The sequence below is a fragment of the Barbus barbus genome, assembly GCF_936440315.1.
Source record: "Barbus barbus genome assembly, chromosome: 46".
NCBI classification, from domain to species: Eukaryota; Metazoa; Chordata; class Actinopteri; order Cypriniformes; family Cyprinidae; genus Barbus; species Barbus barbus.
The window spans coordinates 16,614,176-16,631,169 of NC_136724.1; the positions used below are offsets into that span (position 1 = coordinate 16,614,176).

A 16,994-nucleotide genomic window follows, 5' to 3' on the forward strand; every position below is an offset into this window, starting at 1 on the left:
TTTCCTCTTTGTATCTGTCCATCTTATGATCTTGCTCTCTCTCCCCTCCCCCTTCTTTCTACGCTTCTGTAATGTAATTGATTGCGTTAATGTGATTTGATTGGTTAGTCCCTGAGCTTTTTATAATAATAACTAATGATGGAAGCATTAAACTGGAGCAGATCATCAGGTGATGGCAGAGCGGCGTTCTACAAAACACAGATGCAATGGTTTTAACCAGCATTACTACCTTCACATGTTCGTTTGCTGTAATATTTACTCTCAGATCTGATGATCCATCTGGACTACATCTGTGATACCAATGATATTTTCTTGAAAGAAGGTGAACAAGAGGACAAGGACAGGATTGCATGTCCATACATCAATGCAACATGTCACTCTGATGTTTAGGTTCATCTTATTGTCTCTTATTTGTTCGCTTTGTATGTTTTTCAACTCAGCATCAGCGAATGAAGTGTGTAAACATGAGTGGACAGGTATGACAAGTTTATCTTCAACAGTAATAGCATAAAACTATAACTCCTGGCATGTGGAAATCCCGATTAGAGATAGTCCCATCCCACTGTGTAGGTTAAGGGAAGATCCACCAGCAACAGATAAGAGGATTTGAGAGGAATTTATGTCATTCTTTTATTACTGTAAGAATAAATTCATATTGATTTATGTTTGGGTGACAAAGCACCAACGACAACAGCGCTGACACACGCTGACACACACAATCAGCTGAAGCATGCGGTGATGGACGCTGAATACCTGCTGTAATACGATCAAACAAACTATATTTCAGATTTACAATTGTACTGGGAAACGTGCGGACATCAGAAAATGCTGTAACGTTTCCCAGTGCCCTCTCAGCTGAGCCTTGCTTGGGATGGCCAGGACCCAGGAACCATCCCGTTTTGGCTCTGTGGAAGATTTCTGGACTCCAGCTACAGACGAAGAGAAACAGGTCTTCCATCATCATTTCTGGTCATGAAGCTGGTCCTGCTGACTCTCAGGCTGCTGTGCCTTGCTTGTCTCTGGCCCGTCACCTTGCTCAACAACCCCTACCCTAACCGGAAGAAAAACAAGGATGTTTACTTGGCTGAGCATGGCAAAAACAGATTCAGAGGGTGAGTAATGCATTACTTTTGAATTACTGTTCAAAACTTTGGGGTCAGTAAGATTTTTTTTTAAGTAATTAATAAAATGATTGGAAAAAGTGACAGCAAAGAAATTTCTATTTCTAATAAATGTTGTTCTTATGAACTTTCTATTCATTAAAGACTTCTGACAAAAAATTTATTATGGTTTCCACAAAAATATTAGGCAGCACAACTGATTTCAACATTGATAATAATAAGAAGTGTTTATTGAGCAGCAATGTAATGACTGCTGTAAATTCAGCTTTGCCTTCACAGAAATAAATTACATTTTAAATGATTATTTTTGTAAATTAAAAAATTAATTGTAATACTATTTCACAATATACTGTATTTTTTTAAATACAGAATAAGTTCATGCTGAGTATGAACTTATTTAAAAAATAATAATAATTATATATATATATATATATATATATATATATATATATTAAAAACTTACCAAACCCAAACTTTTGAACGGTAGTGTAGCCTACATTGTTAGGTTGTTTGATAAATTAAATTTTACTGTTTCATCGTCCGCAAATTGTTAGTTGTAATATGCCTAAAATTATTTGTTTGGACTTTCAGACATGTAATAGCATGTAATAGGGTTTAAATATTTGATCAGTTTTGCATAAATATGTTGCTAGTCTGTCATTTGCCAGCATGATTCAGTGTGTGAACAGATGGGCAGTAATTAGGAAAGAGTAAATAAGGGGTTTAATTAGAATGGAGGACACCAGACCCAGTTTTGAAGGGTTTCTGTTGCTTAACATGAGGCTTGACTGGAAAATAGTGTTTCATTGGGTAATTTCTGATTAACCACCCAGGTGTGGTATATTGGATATTACAATTGCCTATGATTGTGAGAATCTGTATTATTTTAGTAACATTGTTAAAATTTAGATCTTTTCTTTTTTTCTTTTTAGTTTTAACTTTAATTTTAGTTACAGTTTTGGTAATTTTTATATGTCCATAGTTTTACTTAATTTGTATTTATTAATTTATAGTTCATTTAGATTTAGTCATATTAGTAGTAATTAATCTAAATGATTATGAGAACTATTGATTTGGCAACTAACAAATAAAATATGCTTACATTGTTATTTTATTTTTGTATATTATTTATAAAGTTTATTACACTTTATATGGTATTATAGTTTATTTTGTTTCAAGTAATGCAAATGTGAATTATTGAATTATCTTTTTTAATATCTGTCTACATGAGGAATGAAGTGTGGCTTAATTCCATTGTTGGTGGTTGTGTATTACTACAGAGTAATGAGTCACACACAACCCCAGGAGTGAGAATATTCTTTCATTCTGTAATTAAAACCATCCTGGTACCATCATCTGATTTTTGCTTTCATAGTGGAGGATGGAGAGCAGCCAAACTGCTGTTTGGCATTAAAGTCATGCCTGCGGTTTCCTAAAAAGCCTTTTTACAGTGTCAGCCAGGTTTTCCAGGTAATTTTTGTTAATGCATAATCTATCATTGCATTGAATATTCATAAAAGCTTTGTCATGGCGAACTCTGTTTTTTAAAAAATGCATCTGTTTAACTATATTTATATATATTTAGTTTTTTTCAATTTAATTTAGTAATTTTTACTTTCATTTTTCAGATAACCATAGCAGTGTACAGCAGCATGCTTTGTGTCATTAGTTCTCTGTTGTGTTTTTGTTAGCATGATTGCGTAATGAGTCCATCACACAGTCATTAGTGGTTGTGTGGTTCTGTATTCAGTTTGAGGTTTAATTTTGTAATTGCACTTCTGTGTGCAATTAACTTTGCCATGTAATGAGCACAGCACGATTGACAGTATATTTGGGGTTTCAATTAAAGCACGCAGATGGAAAAGTTACATTAGGTGAAACATTGTATGTCTGCGACTGACCTTCACTAGTTACTGCCGTGTTTTTGGCATATTTATCTTATCTCTCAGGACTCGGAGAATGGCTTGCTCAGGAGGCTTCTGGAACCTCTCCAAACCATAGCTCATTTTCACAATCTGGCACACACAACCGCTGTTGTACGACAAGCTGTTTTTATAAATCATTTCTCTAATGGCTGAGTAATTCTTTTCATATTACAGATGCTGGAGCACTGAGGCAGATTTTTAGGGTAACATTCTGACATAGAAACAGGTCGAAAAATTCTTAAAACACATTTTAGTTCTCTGTAATGCAAGGGTCCGGTTCCAGACAACATTCCCGCTATTCCCTCCTGTTGAAAAATCACAGAAGTGCAATAACGGCCTGTGTTTTTCTCCTGACCCTTTTTTTCTTATTTTCAGACGGATTGACTACAAATTAAAGAGAAAGGACAGCACTAAGTCCCTCCTGATCAAAACTGAGCAGCTGCTAAGAATCGAAGACCACGACTTTGCCATGAGGCCTGGATTCGGAGGTCAGGGCTCACTGTTTATTTGCTCCAATTATCAATTTTCATCTCAATCCTGAAAATCACAATTAGAGTGTTCTTTTTTTTTAATAAACCTGATTAGAAATGGACTGTACCATTTCACTGTGGGGCAGAGCGAGGCGATGTTGCCATTTCTCTGCTCGGGGGAAACGCAGCCAGAGGTGACTTTGACAGGGCGAGTGTGGTTCTAAATTCAAACATGACCCAGATTGTGCCAAACACAAATTAGACAATGGGAGCTGAGGACACAGATGTGCTTTGGTGGACAATAATCTGGATTACATCCCAGACCTGATAAAACAGATGAAAAGGTGTAAGATGCCACTCATAGACCATTTTCACACATATTTGAATACCCCATGATTTACTCACCTTCAAGCCATTCTAGGTGTATTTGACTTTCTTTTTTTGGACAAATACAATCAGAGTTCTTAGCCTTCCAAGATTTATAAAGGCAGTGAATGGGGGTTGATATTTTGAAGCCCCAAAAAGTGCATCCATCCATCATAAAAAGTGCTCAACACGGATCCAATGGGTTAATAAAGTCCTTCTGAAGTGAAGCGATGCGTTTGCGTGAGAAAAATAAAAAACGTTCTGGGCGAATGATGTTCGTGTAGCATAAGCTCCTGTGAGAAGTGACGAATGCGGAAGCGCAGAGGAGAGAGAAAAACACCAGTCATGAATTAAAAGTACAAAATGAAGATTTATTAAGAAAAATTTCGGAGGACCTCGATATAGGCCAAGAAGAGACTGGTTTTTCTTTGCTGTAAACAAAACTTGGTTCTCGTGAGACTAGCATATTCTCACTGGAGCCTACACTCTGCCTATATCCTACGTCAGCCTCTGGAACAACGGTCTCTCGTGAACGAGCGTATGAGAGTTAGTGGAAGTTAGAGATTACGGTTAATAGAGTTTTAAATACGGCTATTTTTCTTGCACAAATGCATCGACTTTCAAAACAAAATATTAAACAGTATATTGTATCAAATGTAGTTCACCTTGGATTGTTGTTCTGCTATTATAAAGTTATTGTTTGAGGTTTTAATTAAATACTGATATGGAATTTATTAATATTTTGCTTTGTAACTTTTTAAGTGCACTTAAGTGTGTTGAGAAACTTTAGTCGCTCTCTTTAAGTACATTTGAGTGGCCCTTCATATTATCTGCAACTACAATCTTCGATTTTTACATTTTTTTTTTTAAATCTAAGATTTGAAGTTTAATACAATTAAGCAAACCTCTTTTTCAAAAGGGCCTCCGATGTTAAATCCTCAGTCAGGCTTCATCCAACTTAAATGGTATTTAACAACAGACTGAACTCTAAACTATATTTATGAATGCATACATCATGCACATAAATGACAAATCAATGGCAAATTACACCATACATGGTTCACTGTGAGTGGTGGCATAGATGTAAGCATAAATCATTGTATCACTTCCTTTCAACCAGCAGGGCTCTAACCTGCCAGTGCTTTAACTGTAAGAGAAGAAGCAGGAGGATGAAGGAATGGATAAGATTTAGATAAGGCAGTAGTTTATTAGGTTGGCTTGAGAAAGCCAACCTACTGATCTTCTACTTAAGCTTATTATTATTCTTCTTAGCCAAATTTCTGAACGCATCTCCTCCTAGAGCTTTCAAGCTAGAACCACCAAACTCAGCCCAGCTCTTCAGACTGGTCTCACTTAGTGTGCTATATCTTTTCTAACTGATCCGACTTATAGTTTTCATAAAAATTAATATTAAAAATCATAAAAATCCCATAGAGTTACATTCATGGAATGTTCAGATGAGCCAAGACTATTCAAACTCCAACTGTCAAAATTCAAACTGAAGCCCATTAGACTCAATCAGACTTCCCTTCTATGTACTATTTCTAATCCATTCAAACTCATTCAAACTCATCTATCTAATATTTCTAATTAATCTATCTATCCTAGCGACATGCTAATCATGCTAGAAACATACTAACAATATGCTAGAAGCTTGCAAATCATGCTAGCAACATGCTAATCATGCTAGCAACCTGCTAGTCACTTGCTAATCATGCTAGAAACATGCTAGTGACATGCTAGTAACTTGCTAATCATGCTAGAAACATGCTAGTGACATGCTAGTGAATCCTATCTATCTATCTATCTATCTATCTATCTATCTATCTATCTATCTATCTATCTATCTATCTATCTATCTATCTATCTATCTATCTATCTATCTATCTAATCATGCTAGAAACATACTAACAATATGCTAGAAGCTTGCAAATCATGCTAGCAACATACTAACAATATGCTAGAAGCTTGCAAATCATGCTAGCAACATACTAACAATATGCTAGAAGCTTGCAAATCATGCTAGCAACATGCTAATCATGCTAAAAACATGCTAGCAACAATATCTATGTAATCCATCCATCTACATTTTCAAACTTCAAGCTTTTACAACTGCTTTTAAACTTTTAAACTTTAAGGCTAGGCTTTCTCAAGCCAACCTAAAGTTTGTCTTGACGAACTTTTTTATCTAGTTAGTAATTAGGCTTTCTTTTACATGATTGAAGAAGATTGAGAAGTAGAACCAGGCTTTGGATGCTGTCCATTCAGTACACCACTGTTAATTAATGATGGGACAAACAGGATTAGAGTAACATTTTGAGCTCAATTTGCTCTCTCTGTAGGAGCAACAGAGGCGGTTTCTCTAAATTGATATCAAAGGCTTTGCTGTTGTCCTGCATGCATACGTATTGTGTCTTCTGTTCTGTAGGATCTGCCATCCCTGTGGGCATTGATGTGCAGGTGGAGAGTATAGACAGCATCTCTGAAGTAAACATGGTAAAAGTCCACATTTTCTTCTTATATAAATAACACGATGGTTCTAGTTCTGGTTCTTCAACAGTTCCATTAATGATTCTTAGTATATATTGAATACTTGGAATTAAGACATTATGAGGTTATTTCAATAATCTGAATACAAACCAGTCCTCAGCACAAAATAAAACAAAAAGCAGGCCTTTGGCTTCCTACAAAGTAAATTTCGGCAATATAAAAGGTATTCCTGGTATATGTCAAAAGCATTTTTTTGCACCAAAATGCCAGTAACTGCCCTTCACTGTTGCCCTTAATAAATTGTCATGTTTATCTATAAGGTCAGTAAAATCTGAAGGTCTCTTGCAGGACTTCACAATGACCCTGTACCTGAGGCATTATTGGAAGGATGAACGCTTGGCTTTTCCCTCCAGTAACAATCTAAGCCGCACATTCGATGGCCGGCTAGTAAAGAAGATCTGGAAGCCTGATGTCTTTTTCGTCCATTCTAAGCGTTCCTTCATCCATGACACCACCATGGAGAACATAATGCTGAGGGTTTACCCAGACGGCAACATCCTTTACAGCGTCAGGTAGATGCCTGCAACCTCTGATGATTCATTTCCTTCATATGTATATGTTTTAATAATGAAATATTCTCTTTATTGCAGGATTACAGTTACTTCTCTGTGCTCAATGGACTTCAGTAGATTCCCATTGGACACTCAAAACTGTTCTCTGGAATTGGAGAGCTGTGCGTTTCCACCTAGAAACATCTTCAGTTCTTGTGTAATTTTTATTGAGTCCCACCTATACATTGTTTCTTTTTTAGCTGATATTTTACAGGTTGGGAAAATGTGGCAATTGTGGGTCATTTTATCAAAGGAACTTGCAGCTTTTTGACACCATTTAGACAGTAAAGTAATGGTAATGGAAAGGTGCTTACAATGGAAATATATGAAGTAATTAAATGTTCGATTATGCACTGTTGCGAAAGTATAGCAGCATGCTATACACAGTATGTCAGCATGAGACAAGTGCTTCCTGAACTTTTCAGTGAAAAGTGTTTTTTTAAATAAATTCTGTAGCCTGTAAAAAAAAGTAGTTCCACTCCAAAAAGGATGATTTGTAAAACTTTACAAATTTACAAGATGATGCACATAATAGCAGTAAAGTCATTGTGAGCTGCTATTTGCAACCAATTTCTTCACATAATGACATAAAACTGAATGAAACAGGATATTATCAACATTAATAAAATGGTGCCATAACAGCACACTTCAAATTATCCATGTATATAAACATGACTTGAACAGGATGTGCTTTCTTTTGCCTGTTTTCTTTATCTTTTGGCTTTGCTCCTGTATCCCATTCAGATGCATATGCTGAGAACGACCTCATGTTATACTGGAAAAATGGCAATGACTCTTTGAGGACAGATGAGATTGCTCTCTCTCAGTTCTTCATTGAAGAGTTTCACCCCTCACATGGTCTGGCACTGTACAGCAGCACGGGTACAACATGCTTTTCTCTCTCCTTCTGTGTATTCATACTGTGACAAATTTGATCTCTTTGTCCTGTTTGGTACTAGTAGGTCATTAATTCCTGACTTTACATGTGTTTCTGTAAGGTTGGTACAACAGGCTCTACATCAACTTCATCCTCAGAAGACACATATTCTTCTTCTTGCTGCAAACATATTTTCCTACAATGCTGATGGTTGTGCTGTCCTGGGTGTCTTTTTGGATAGACAGGCGGGCAGTACCGGCCCGTGTCTCGCTTGGTGTGTAACGCCTATCCTTACACATGCAGAAACTGCTCAAAAATGGTTCTTCTATTGTATCTGTGAAAACCCCCTTTCGAAAGCTTTATTTTTATGTTGTTGGACTGCAGCCCAGTGTGGTGAAACTTTAGGTTGCTTAGTTGTCTCTTAGTTGCTTAAAATCGTAATGTTTTTCCCAAGACGATAAGACTGTAACAAGCCTGTACAACTGTGATTTAGCCAAGTAAAACATGGTTCTGGATCAACATCAAAAGAAAATGCATTTGTCACCCTCATTTATAACCAAACTATGTGTGAGAGCAACTGTATTTTTCACACAAAAATAGTACTGGCATGCATAATTTGCTGGTGTGTGAATATAGCCTATTTATGCAGCTTCACACTGGGTAGCTCCGCCCATTATGAAATCTCATTGGTCCAAAATCCTGCAAAATGTGATCTGATTGGCTGTGATTGTCCTGTCACAAAAGTTTCACAATTTTTTTTTTCTTTTACACTCACTGGTGATGTAACCCTAGCCTAGTCCTGACATCTGATTGGTTGGAAAGAATCAATAAAGATGTTGATCTAGACCGCACTGCATTTTGTAACTTTGTAAATCAGTCTAAAAGTGCTGTCACATTAGCAAAGTCTCTTGGGCTAAAAATGCCTGTTGTCTAATGCCAATTGTGTAATGATATTTAAAAGCATAACTCACTCAGTATTGTCACTTTCAAGCAGCTTTCTGTTGGTTAACATGGCTAAAAGAACCCATTGCAAATGGGAAATCTTTTGCCCTATCAAAAAAATTCCCATTTCTGTGGATTCTTATTGAAATGACTAGAGTTCGACCTCTGAACTGGATTTCAGTTAGCTGAATAATGATAAATGTGACTGCATTAGAGTATAGTACAATCAGATGTGTGTCTCTCTGCATGTGTGTTCAATCCAGGCATCACTACAGTGTTGACTATGTCCACCATAATTACGGGAGTGTCAGCGTCCATGCCTCAGGTATCATATGTGAAAGCGGTGGACATCTATTTGTGGACCAGCTTCCTGTTTGTGTTTCTGTCAGTCATCGAGTACGCAGCCGTCAACTACTTCACTACTAAGGAGGAAATGAAGAAACTCGAAAAATTGAAGGTCAAAGTTCTCTTAAACATCCTAGGATTCTTAATTCTTTCACTCTAAACTTGAAAAAAATGTCAGTATTTTTACACTGTAATAATGCGTTCCAAGAATTCCACATTCCAAGAAAAAGCAGCAAAATATCGAAATGCCGCCCCCTGTTGATAAAATATTGTAATGGATCAATAAATGCTTTAAAATAGACTTAAGACAGCATAAAAATGCTTTTCAAATCAGATCCATTTTTGTCCACACTGTTAAGTTCTAAATAGACAAACAACAACAACAAAAATCCATATTATTCATGTGCTATATAATTCTTAAACCTATATGATAGCTGTCTGTAAATGGAACAAAATTCCAGTGTTTATTATTTAGGCATTATATTTTATTTTAGAGCAAGAGAACTTAATTTTTTTGTGCATTGTTTCTTTAATGTCCAGTATATGGTACTTTAAATAATCTTACCACATAACATCAAGATAAAGTGAATTGTTTTTGTCTCCTACAGCTCTCAGGATATGATGCATCTCAAGCCATGGCGTTCGATGGTTGTTTCCATGACCAGGACATAGAGCTCAGCACATTTCCATTGTCTGATCTAAACACAGACCCATGCATATCCTCCAGGAACTCCACAATGCCGGACCTCCCTGCCGTCCAGGGCACGCGCCTCCGTCGGCGGCGTTCTATCCGCCAAAGCGTCAACCACATCATGAACAACAGCTACAAGATTGACTCCTATTCCAGAGTAGTCTTTCCTTTGGCATACTTTCTCTTCAATATCATCTACTGGAGCATCTACTCCTAAGTGAGAGAGAATGTCATGCAGAAAACTGGCCTGCTCTGAGTTTATAAGACTCTCATAAACTTGATTGCTTGAATGTGATCGCATGCCACAGTTATAGAATCCAAACTCTCACACACACAGAAACTGTATCACAGACAAAAGGTATAATAAATTATTTATTATGTTAGAATCTCAGATTCCTAACTCTGCCTAAAATGTACAAATGTGAAATTATCATAAATACATAAAACTACATAATTGTTAAGAAAAATATGATAAATATAAATGAAAAATCATATAACTTTTTTTGGCTAAACAGAAACCTTATACTACTCAAAAATAATTTCAGACAAATGTTGTTTTACACAGTACACAGAAAGCTAATTTGATTACATGTAACACATTTTTAGATACATTAGCATATTAATTCTATATTTCCTTCTTATGTGAGAACTACAAAACTGAGAGAGACTATAAAATGTGGAGAAAAACAAATAAACAACTATATGCAAAACAGAACATATCTCAGTCTTTCTACAACACGTCTGACAGATAAATATGGTTTTTAAGACAGAATTTTTTCCTTCATTTAAATGTCATCCTTCATCAGTTATAAAAGATTTATTAAGTAGCATTTGATGTACTTACATTATCTGAGCTTTATTTATTGCAGAAGATCAGTTTAATACTGTTTGCTGAAAATATATAGGAGTTTAAAACCCCAAAAGCACAATATATCCCACTCCTCAGTACATAGAGATATTTTTATGCATTGACTGCCAAACGTGCATGCTCTTGCTATTCATTACTCAGCTGTGAACATCCAGGTTTAATAACAAATCACAAAATGTCTGGCTATAAAGCTAAATGCTGAAAGCTTTACTGCATGTAACATTCATTCAGACAAACTGATGAGAAAAGACATTTTGAGCCGAGTCATTAGATTCTCATCTTGGTAATGCATTTTGTTCAGGCCTGATAGAAGCAGAATATTTAATGGTCTGTTTCTTCACCTATTTTCCTGTCTGCGTTTATAATCCTCTTCTAAAAACTATTCAGATCTGAGTCGTGAACGGATTTGACTGTTCATCTCATTGATGATCACGTCGTCATTTGTTTCCCCTGACATGATCACACTGTCATCCACCGGTGCGCCTGTAATGTGAAAGTACAGAGTTAAGAACATTCTTGACTTGTATCATTTTTTTTTCTCCAGAACTGACCAATGCCTTGGGACGGCACCGAGTAATCGCTGCTCACTGAGCTTCGCGGTACACTGTGGGTTCCTGAACCTGCTGTCATGATTGAAGTCTTTTTAGTGTGGTTGCTCTGTGTGGCTGTCCGACTCCACTCTGTGGATAAAACATTTGAGAGATTGAGAGGAGAAGCCTATAACATATCTATTAAAGGTAAAATGCAGCTATTTTTCAGTTTGGTTAATAATGTGGCGGTACCTGAATTTTCAGCCAATCGTAAACTGCCACAACAGAGGTACATTCTCCACTGTTTACGGACATTTTCCTTCAGAGCGCAGTGGAAAATAAAAATAAAAAATCCTGAGGGAGAACGAGAAAAAATACCTTTTTTTTTAAATCAAGCTATCAAGGTAGTTGAATTCTTACATTTAAAGTTTTTTTTTTTTTTTTTTTTTTTACTTTTTGCAGAAAAGATAATATATAACATTGTTTCTCACCCTGTAGGGAATTTAAGATGGCAAATATGTACATAAAGGTCAAATTGACCGGTCCCCAGGCGAAGAAGGCGAAGCTCCATGTAAGCCCGAGCAGAAAAGTAAGTCCCGCGATGCTACGAAGGTCATGCAAGCCGCTGCGGTACTGATTATTGTGAGGGTTTCGGCGCTTGATTCGTCTCAGATGGATCATCACCACCACAAACATGGCCAGGTTCAACACAAATATGATGCAGAAGTACGCCACTACAGCCACATAGAACGCTATGTCATTTTTCAGCCAACAACTAGAAGACATAGAAACATTAGGAGCGATGACATAATGACCTTTAAAGGAGTCATGAGAAACCAAAATTCCCTTGATCATGTGACATATATGAGGTCACTGTGCTATAAAAACATTCTGTAATTTTCAGTACCCAAAACTTTCTAATTTCTCAGTCTAAAAACAGCTTATATTGAATGCAGTCTGCCAAAACGACAGGCTATGGAATGTGCCACTTGACTATGATGTAATAGTGCGCTAAATACCGCCCCCGCAGAAGATGATCAAAAAAGGCAGTTCATGACACCTTTAAATGATGAGGTGAATACTTACAATTCATCTGTAGTTCCATTAGAAAACTTCCCATAGCTTACGAGGCCATAGTTATCTTTGTTTACCGAAATCACAATAATGACGACAACCAAAGGGATTCCTGCAATAAAACACATTACGAAATTAAATCAGCAATCATCTACAGCCACAAACCACACAGCTAATTTAGCAGCTGAACTCACCCCAGCCTGCCAGGGAAAATTTTAGCATGTATCGGGACATGAAGTTGTTGAAGACTTTGACGATGGCCAGGTACATATGTAGAGCCTCCAGTCCCATCCAGGTGAAGGAGACCAACAGGAAGTAGTGCAGGAAGAAGGCTGTGGAAATGCACAGGCCTAGAGCATCTTTGTACAGCGCCAGCCACGAGTCCAACAAGAACACTAAGTTCAGCAAGAGCAGGCCGAAACACAAATGGATCAAGATCTTTGAAGGGATGTCACGGCGGAGTTTGCTGAAACAAAACAGAAGAAATGGGTAAATAAATGTTCTTTGCGAATTAAATTCATTTTACAGTTGAGAAAAATTTTGTAACATTTTATAAGGGCTTATTTTGAGGGGTTCGTCGTGATTTATCTAATTTTAGGGCTTATAAACACTGAGAGGGAGGATGTTACTCACTCAAACACGATGTAGGTGATCAGAGTAACCGACAGGAAGATGGCGGACAACCCACATCCGATATAAGTGATGAAGGTAAGGATTTTGGCATGAAAAGAGTCAGCCATGCCTTGTCGGCTAATGTCCTTTGAAGACAAAACAAGTTGCAAAATGATTAATGAAAACATTATAGAACAATCCCAGAAATGTGTAATGAAAACCTAATTCAGGGCTCAAAAATAAGGATGGCCAGTTTAAAGAACGTGGTACACAATTGAGTCAAGTACATTTTTTGTATAAATCATTACCGTTTATTTATTCATATAAATTGATATTTTAGGGTTAGTAAGATATTTTTCTGAAATAAATTATAATTTTTTTCCCACCAAGAATAAATCAACATTTACTGTAGTAATGCAAAAGATTTCTATTTAAAATAAGCTGTTCTTTTTTAACCTTTCTATTCAAACAATCCTGAAAAAAAAAATGTTTTCTACATTGATAATAATAAATGTGTCTTGAGCACCAAATCAGCATATTGGAATGATTTCTGAAGAATCGTGTGACACTGAAGACTGGAGTAATGATGCTGAAAATTCAGCTCTGCCATCACATGAATAAACTATATTAAAATATATTAAAATAAAAAAGTTATTTAAATAGTAATAATATTCCACAATATCACTGGTTTTATTTACTTTAGTTTTGATCAAATAAAGGCACCCTGGGTGAACATAAGACTACTTTTCTTATTGACCTCAAAACTTTTAAAATATAACATATACAGTATATGTATGTGTATTTCTGGCAGTTATAAAAATGTTTAAAGAGTGAGTAAAGATAAAAAGAATATGTATGTAAATGTAATGTTTTTAAATACAGGCAGGCCAAATAAAAATCCATTGTTGAGGCAGTCATCACTCTCTGGGCTCTGTGTATTTCTGTTTATATTTTAGCATTTATATATCAAGAGTCTTTCTGACTTGTAAATGTTAATTAGACATGATGTGAAATGTTAATTAGATGAAAGAAGTGGGCATTTCTGTGAAAAAAAAAAACCCCATGCTGACATACATACCAGCAGTATGGCAAAGCTTGTCAGGTGATTGCAGCTGCAGACGGTTTCGTTCTCGGTGCTGCTGTTTTTGACCGAGCAGCCGGTGCCATTCCAGCCTCCTAAACCTCCTAGACAATCCAAAACTCATAGGAATTAAAAGACATTAATTAAGAAATCAGACAGATCACATATTTCACAGTTTCTCTGGAATTCCTGGAAGTGTGTAATCTCACCGTTTTGGTCAAAGTCCCAGAAAACACAGGAAGCTACATAGTTCCCCTGTGGGAAAGGAGTGAAGGAAGAGATAGATCAGACAGGTTTCAGCTGGCATTGAGATATGATGTACAGCAAATATGTAAGCACACACACCGCAACAGGCTGTTTATTCCTCAGAGTAAATGTAACATTCTCCCTCAGGTTTTTGATTGACAGGTTAGCCACACTAGAGCCTAGAATGTAGCTGTTCAGCTTCTCTGGACTCAGAGTTTTATCCTGTAGATGTAGATGCAAAATCAAAGAATCAACTGATGAGCAGATTCAAATCTGCAAGCTTTATTTCTGAAAATGTTATCTGGTCAGGGTGGGATGTCTGTTATGGTGCTTTTGCATTCTATTTGAGGCTTAAATACATGGTAATTGGAAAAGACAGCATGACATGAAAGTGAATAATTAATGACAGAATTTTCTTTTTTCTGTAAACTTTTTTTATGTTATCGGAGGGTAATTGCTTTTCTGAAAATGTTATGTACAAGCAATGTTCTGTGCCAATGTGTTCTATATGATACAATGTTCTGTATGAAACTCCAATCAACCCAGTTTTACCTGAAAAAATGTGCTTTTCTGAAAGAAGGTGAACTGGACTCTAGAAGCTATTTTCTTTTCTTCTGGAGAGAGGTTCTCTGTCAGAGATGCAGGTAGTGTTATTTTGGCCAGGGGCGAGGAACTTTCCACTGCCCTGACTTGTCTTTGAAGTCCTTTTGTGACCTGTATAACCAGGAATATAAACACCAAATTTTGAGTGTGTCTTCCAAAAACATCCAAAATGTTAATGAATTGCTTTGGACTTCAGTTGTTATTACCTGTGGGTTTAAGGGATCTGCAATTGTGAATGATGTTTTCCCAAAGTTGGTCCCATCAACTTTGGTCACAGTCAAAGCAAGTGAATCAAATACGATGTTTTCAGTCTGGTCTCGAATCACAAGTTTCATACCCAGATCATCCACAGCTTTGATTAATCTGCAAAGCACAATAAAAGATTTGAATGCATTATTTCAAGTTTGACAGTTTCAGACATTGAATACTTGCGTTGCACATGTGTCTCACCGGTTTGAGGAGGCAGTCAGAAAATCCGTAGAGCTGTTTAGAAAGTTGTTGATGATGGACAGCACTGTTCGGCCTAGATCCAGACTAATATTGGGTGCGGAGACAAGATTTTCTAACTGGTTGACCAGCTCATTGACCTCAGTTGAGTTTAAAGATGCCAAATTCTGTGTTTGGTTCAGAAGATCACTAGCTACTGCATCTGGGCTTTTAGTTGTTGCTTCTGAAAAATGAACAAAAATAAATGAGCTGTTGTAGTAAATATGGCATAAATACACACTGGCACCAAAACATTTTTTATATACTGCACTACACTTCACTGCATTGGATACAAATGAACAAGTGACATCTGCAAACTAAAGGTTGCTAAAGCCGCTCTCAGAAATATAAATGTATAAATATAATGTAATGTTGATTGGATCCCATAGATTTTCATGATTTGAGCAAAGAAAAACATTGAGACATTTGTTCAAAGTATAATTTTCAGTGTTCCACTGAAGAAAAAAAGGGTTGAACACAACTTAAGGTCACATAAATGATTATTTTTGAGTGAACTATCCATTTTTAGTGTGAATTAAGTTCTAGTACTTTTTACTGTTGTGGATGCATTTACCTAGAAAAGTATTTATATTTGGAACGTTGAGTCAAGAAATAGTCAAACCTGTGGTAGTTGCCATGGTAGTGGCTGGTGCTGTTGGCACAGCTGGAACGGCAGTCCTCGTAGTGACTGTTGTTGTGTTGCTTTTGCTAGTCATTGGAGTTGGAGCAATAATTGGAGCTTCTGTTGTGGAAGTGGAGCTGTTCTGAGGAGAGCTTGGATGTATCACTGATGGAGCGGTCGTGGGAGCTGTACTGCTATTTGCGACAATGCTAATAACGGTAGTATTTGTTGGTATGTTGTTTGGAATGTTAACTGGATTGATTGTTGTAGTTGTGTTAGTGATTATATTTTCAGTAAAGGCATTTTCTACTGTGCCATTTGACTGTGTTGTGTTAAGGAGACTAACTGTTGAGACAGGCTCTAAAGTGGAGTTGGTTGGCCCACTGGTAATATTTTCTGTTGTTGGAAAGGTTGTTGTATGCATCTGTGTTGTATTTGTGATGCCAAACTGTGTTGTATTAACTGTAGGGCTTACAGTTGTACTAAATTCCAGAGTGTTATTGGAGGTCTCTGTTGTGTTGATGCTACGATTGACATCAGTCCTATTGAAAATGGTTTCATTCAGTGGCGCATCTGTTGTGTTAAACAAAGTGGAGTTTAGATCTGTCACTGTTGTATTGAATGGCGTGACTGTTGTATGATGTAGTGCAGTTGAGATGAGTGGCATGGCAGTGGTAAAGTGAGGTGTGACTGTTGCATTTAATGGTCTACCTGTTGTAGTAAGAGTTTCACTTATCTGTGCTGTTGTATTGGGTGGTGTTGCAGTTACCACCTCAGAAGGTGGTATGGCTGTTGTAATGAGTGGCTTACCTGTTGTATTAAGTGGCGTGATTAATGTGTTGAGAGTTGTTGTAGTTTTATCAACCGTTGTGACTGTTGCAGCAGTTGTGTCAATTGATGTGGCTGTTGTACTGACTATAGGGGTTGTTGAACTGAGTCTTGTGACAGTTAGGTTGAGTGGTGTGACTGTTGTAATGACTGGTGAATATGTTACATTTTGTACTGTAACTGTTGTATTGACCGGTGGGGTTGGT

General features: G+C 36.8%; 2 protein-coding genes across 2 annotated transcripts; one reads left to right on the forward strand and one right to left on the reverse strand.

Moving 5' to 3' along the window:
• Positions 1-972: 972 nt before the first annotated feature.
• LOC306864754 (gamma-aminobutyric acid receptor subunit rho-3) lies at positions 973-10,055 on the forward strand (the record flags this gene model as incomplete). Its single annotated transcript, XM_079408968.1, has 9 exons — positions 973-1,112; positions 3,422-3,534; positions 6,311-6,378; positions 6,721-6,944; positions 7,023-7,105; positions 7,728-7,865; positions 7,982-8,134; positions 9,066-9,259; positions 9,756-10,055. 9 exons carry the CDS (start codon positions 973-975, stop codon positions 10,053-10,055), a joined length of 1,413 nt encoding a protein of 470 aa, XP_079265094.1.
• A 138-nt stretch (positions 10,056-10,193) lies between these two features.
• On the reverse strand, positions 10,194-16,697 carry LOC306864616 (adhesion G-protein coupled receptor G2-like). The gene is made up of 14 exons (XM_079408732.1): positions 15,961-16,697; positions 15,303-15,522; positions 15,059-15,215; positions 14,802-14,963; positions 14,349-14,471; positions 14,213-14,258; positions 14,001-14,107; positions 12,944-13,068; positions 12,505-12,776; positions 12,323-12,422; positions 11,728-12,011; positions 11,489-11,590; positions 11,258-11,386; positions 10,194-11,189 (listed from the first exon to the last, which is right to left on the reverse strand). Exons 1-14 carry the CDS (start codon positions 16,625-16,627, stop codon positions 11,086-11,088), a joined length of 2,598 nt encoding a protein of 865 aa, XP_079264858.1. The 5' UTR covers positions 16,628-16,697; the 3' UTR covers positions 10,194-11,085.
• Between the last annotated feature and the right edge of the window lie 297 nt (positions 16,698-16,994).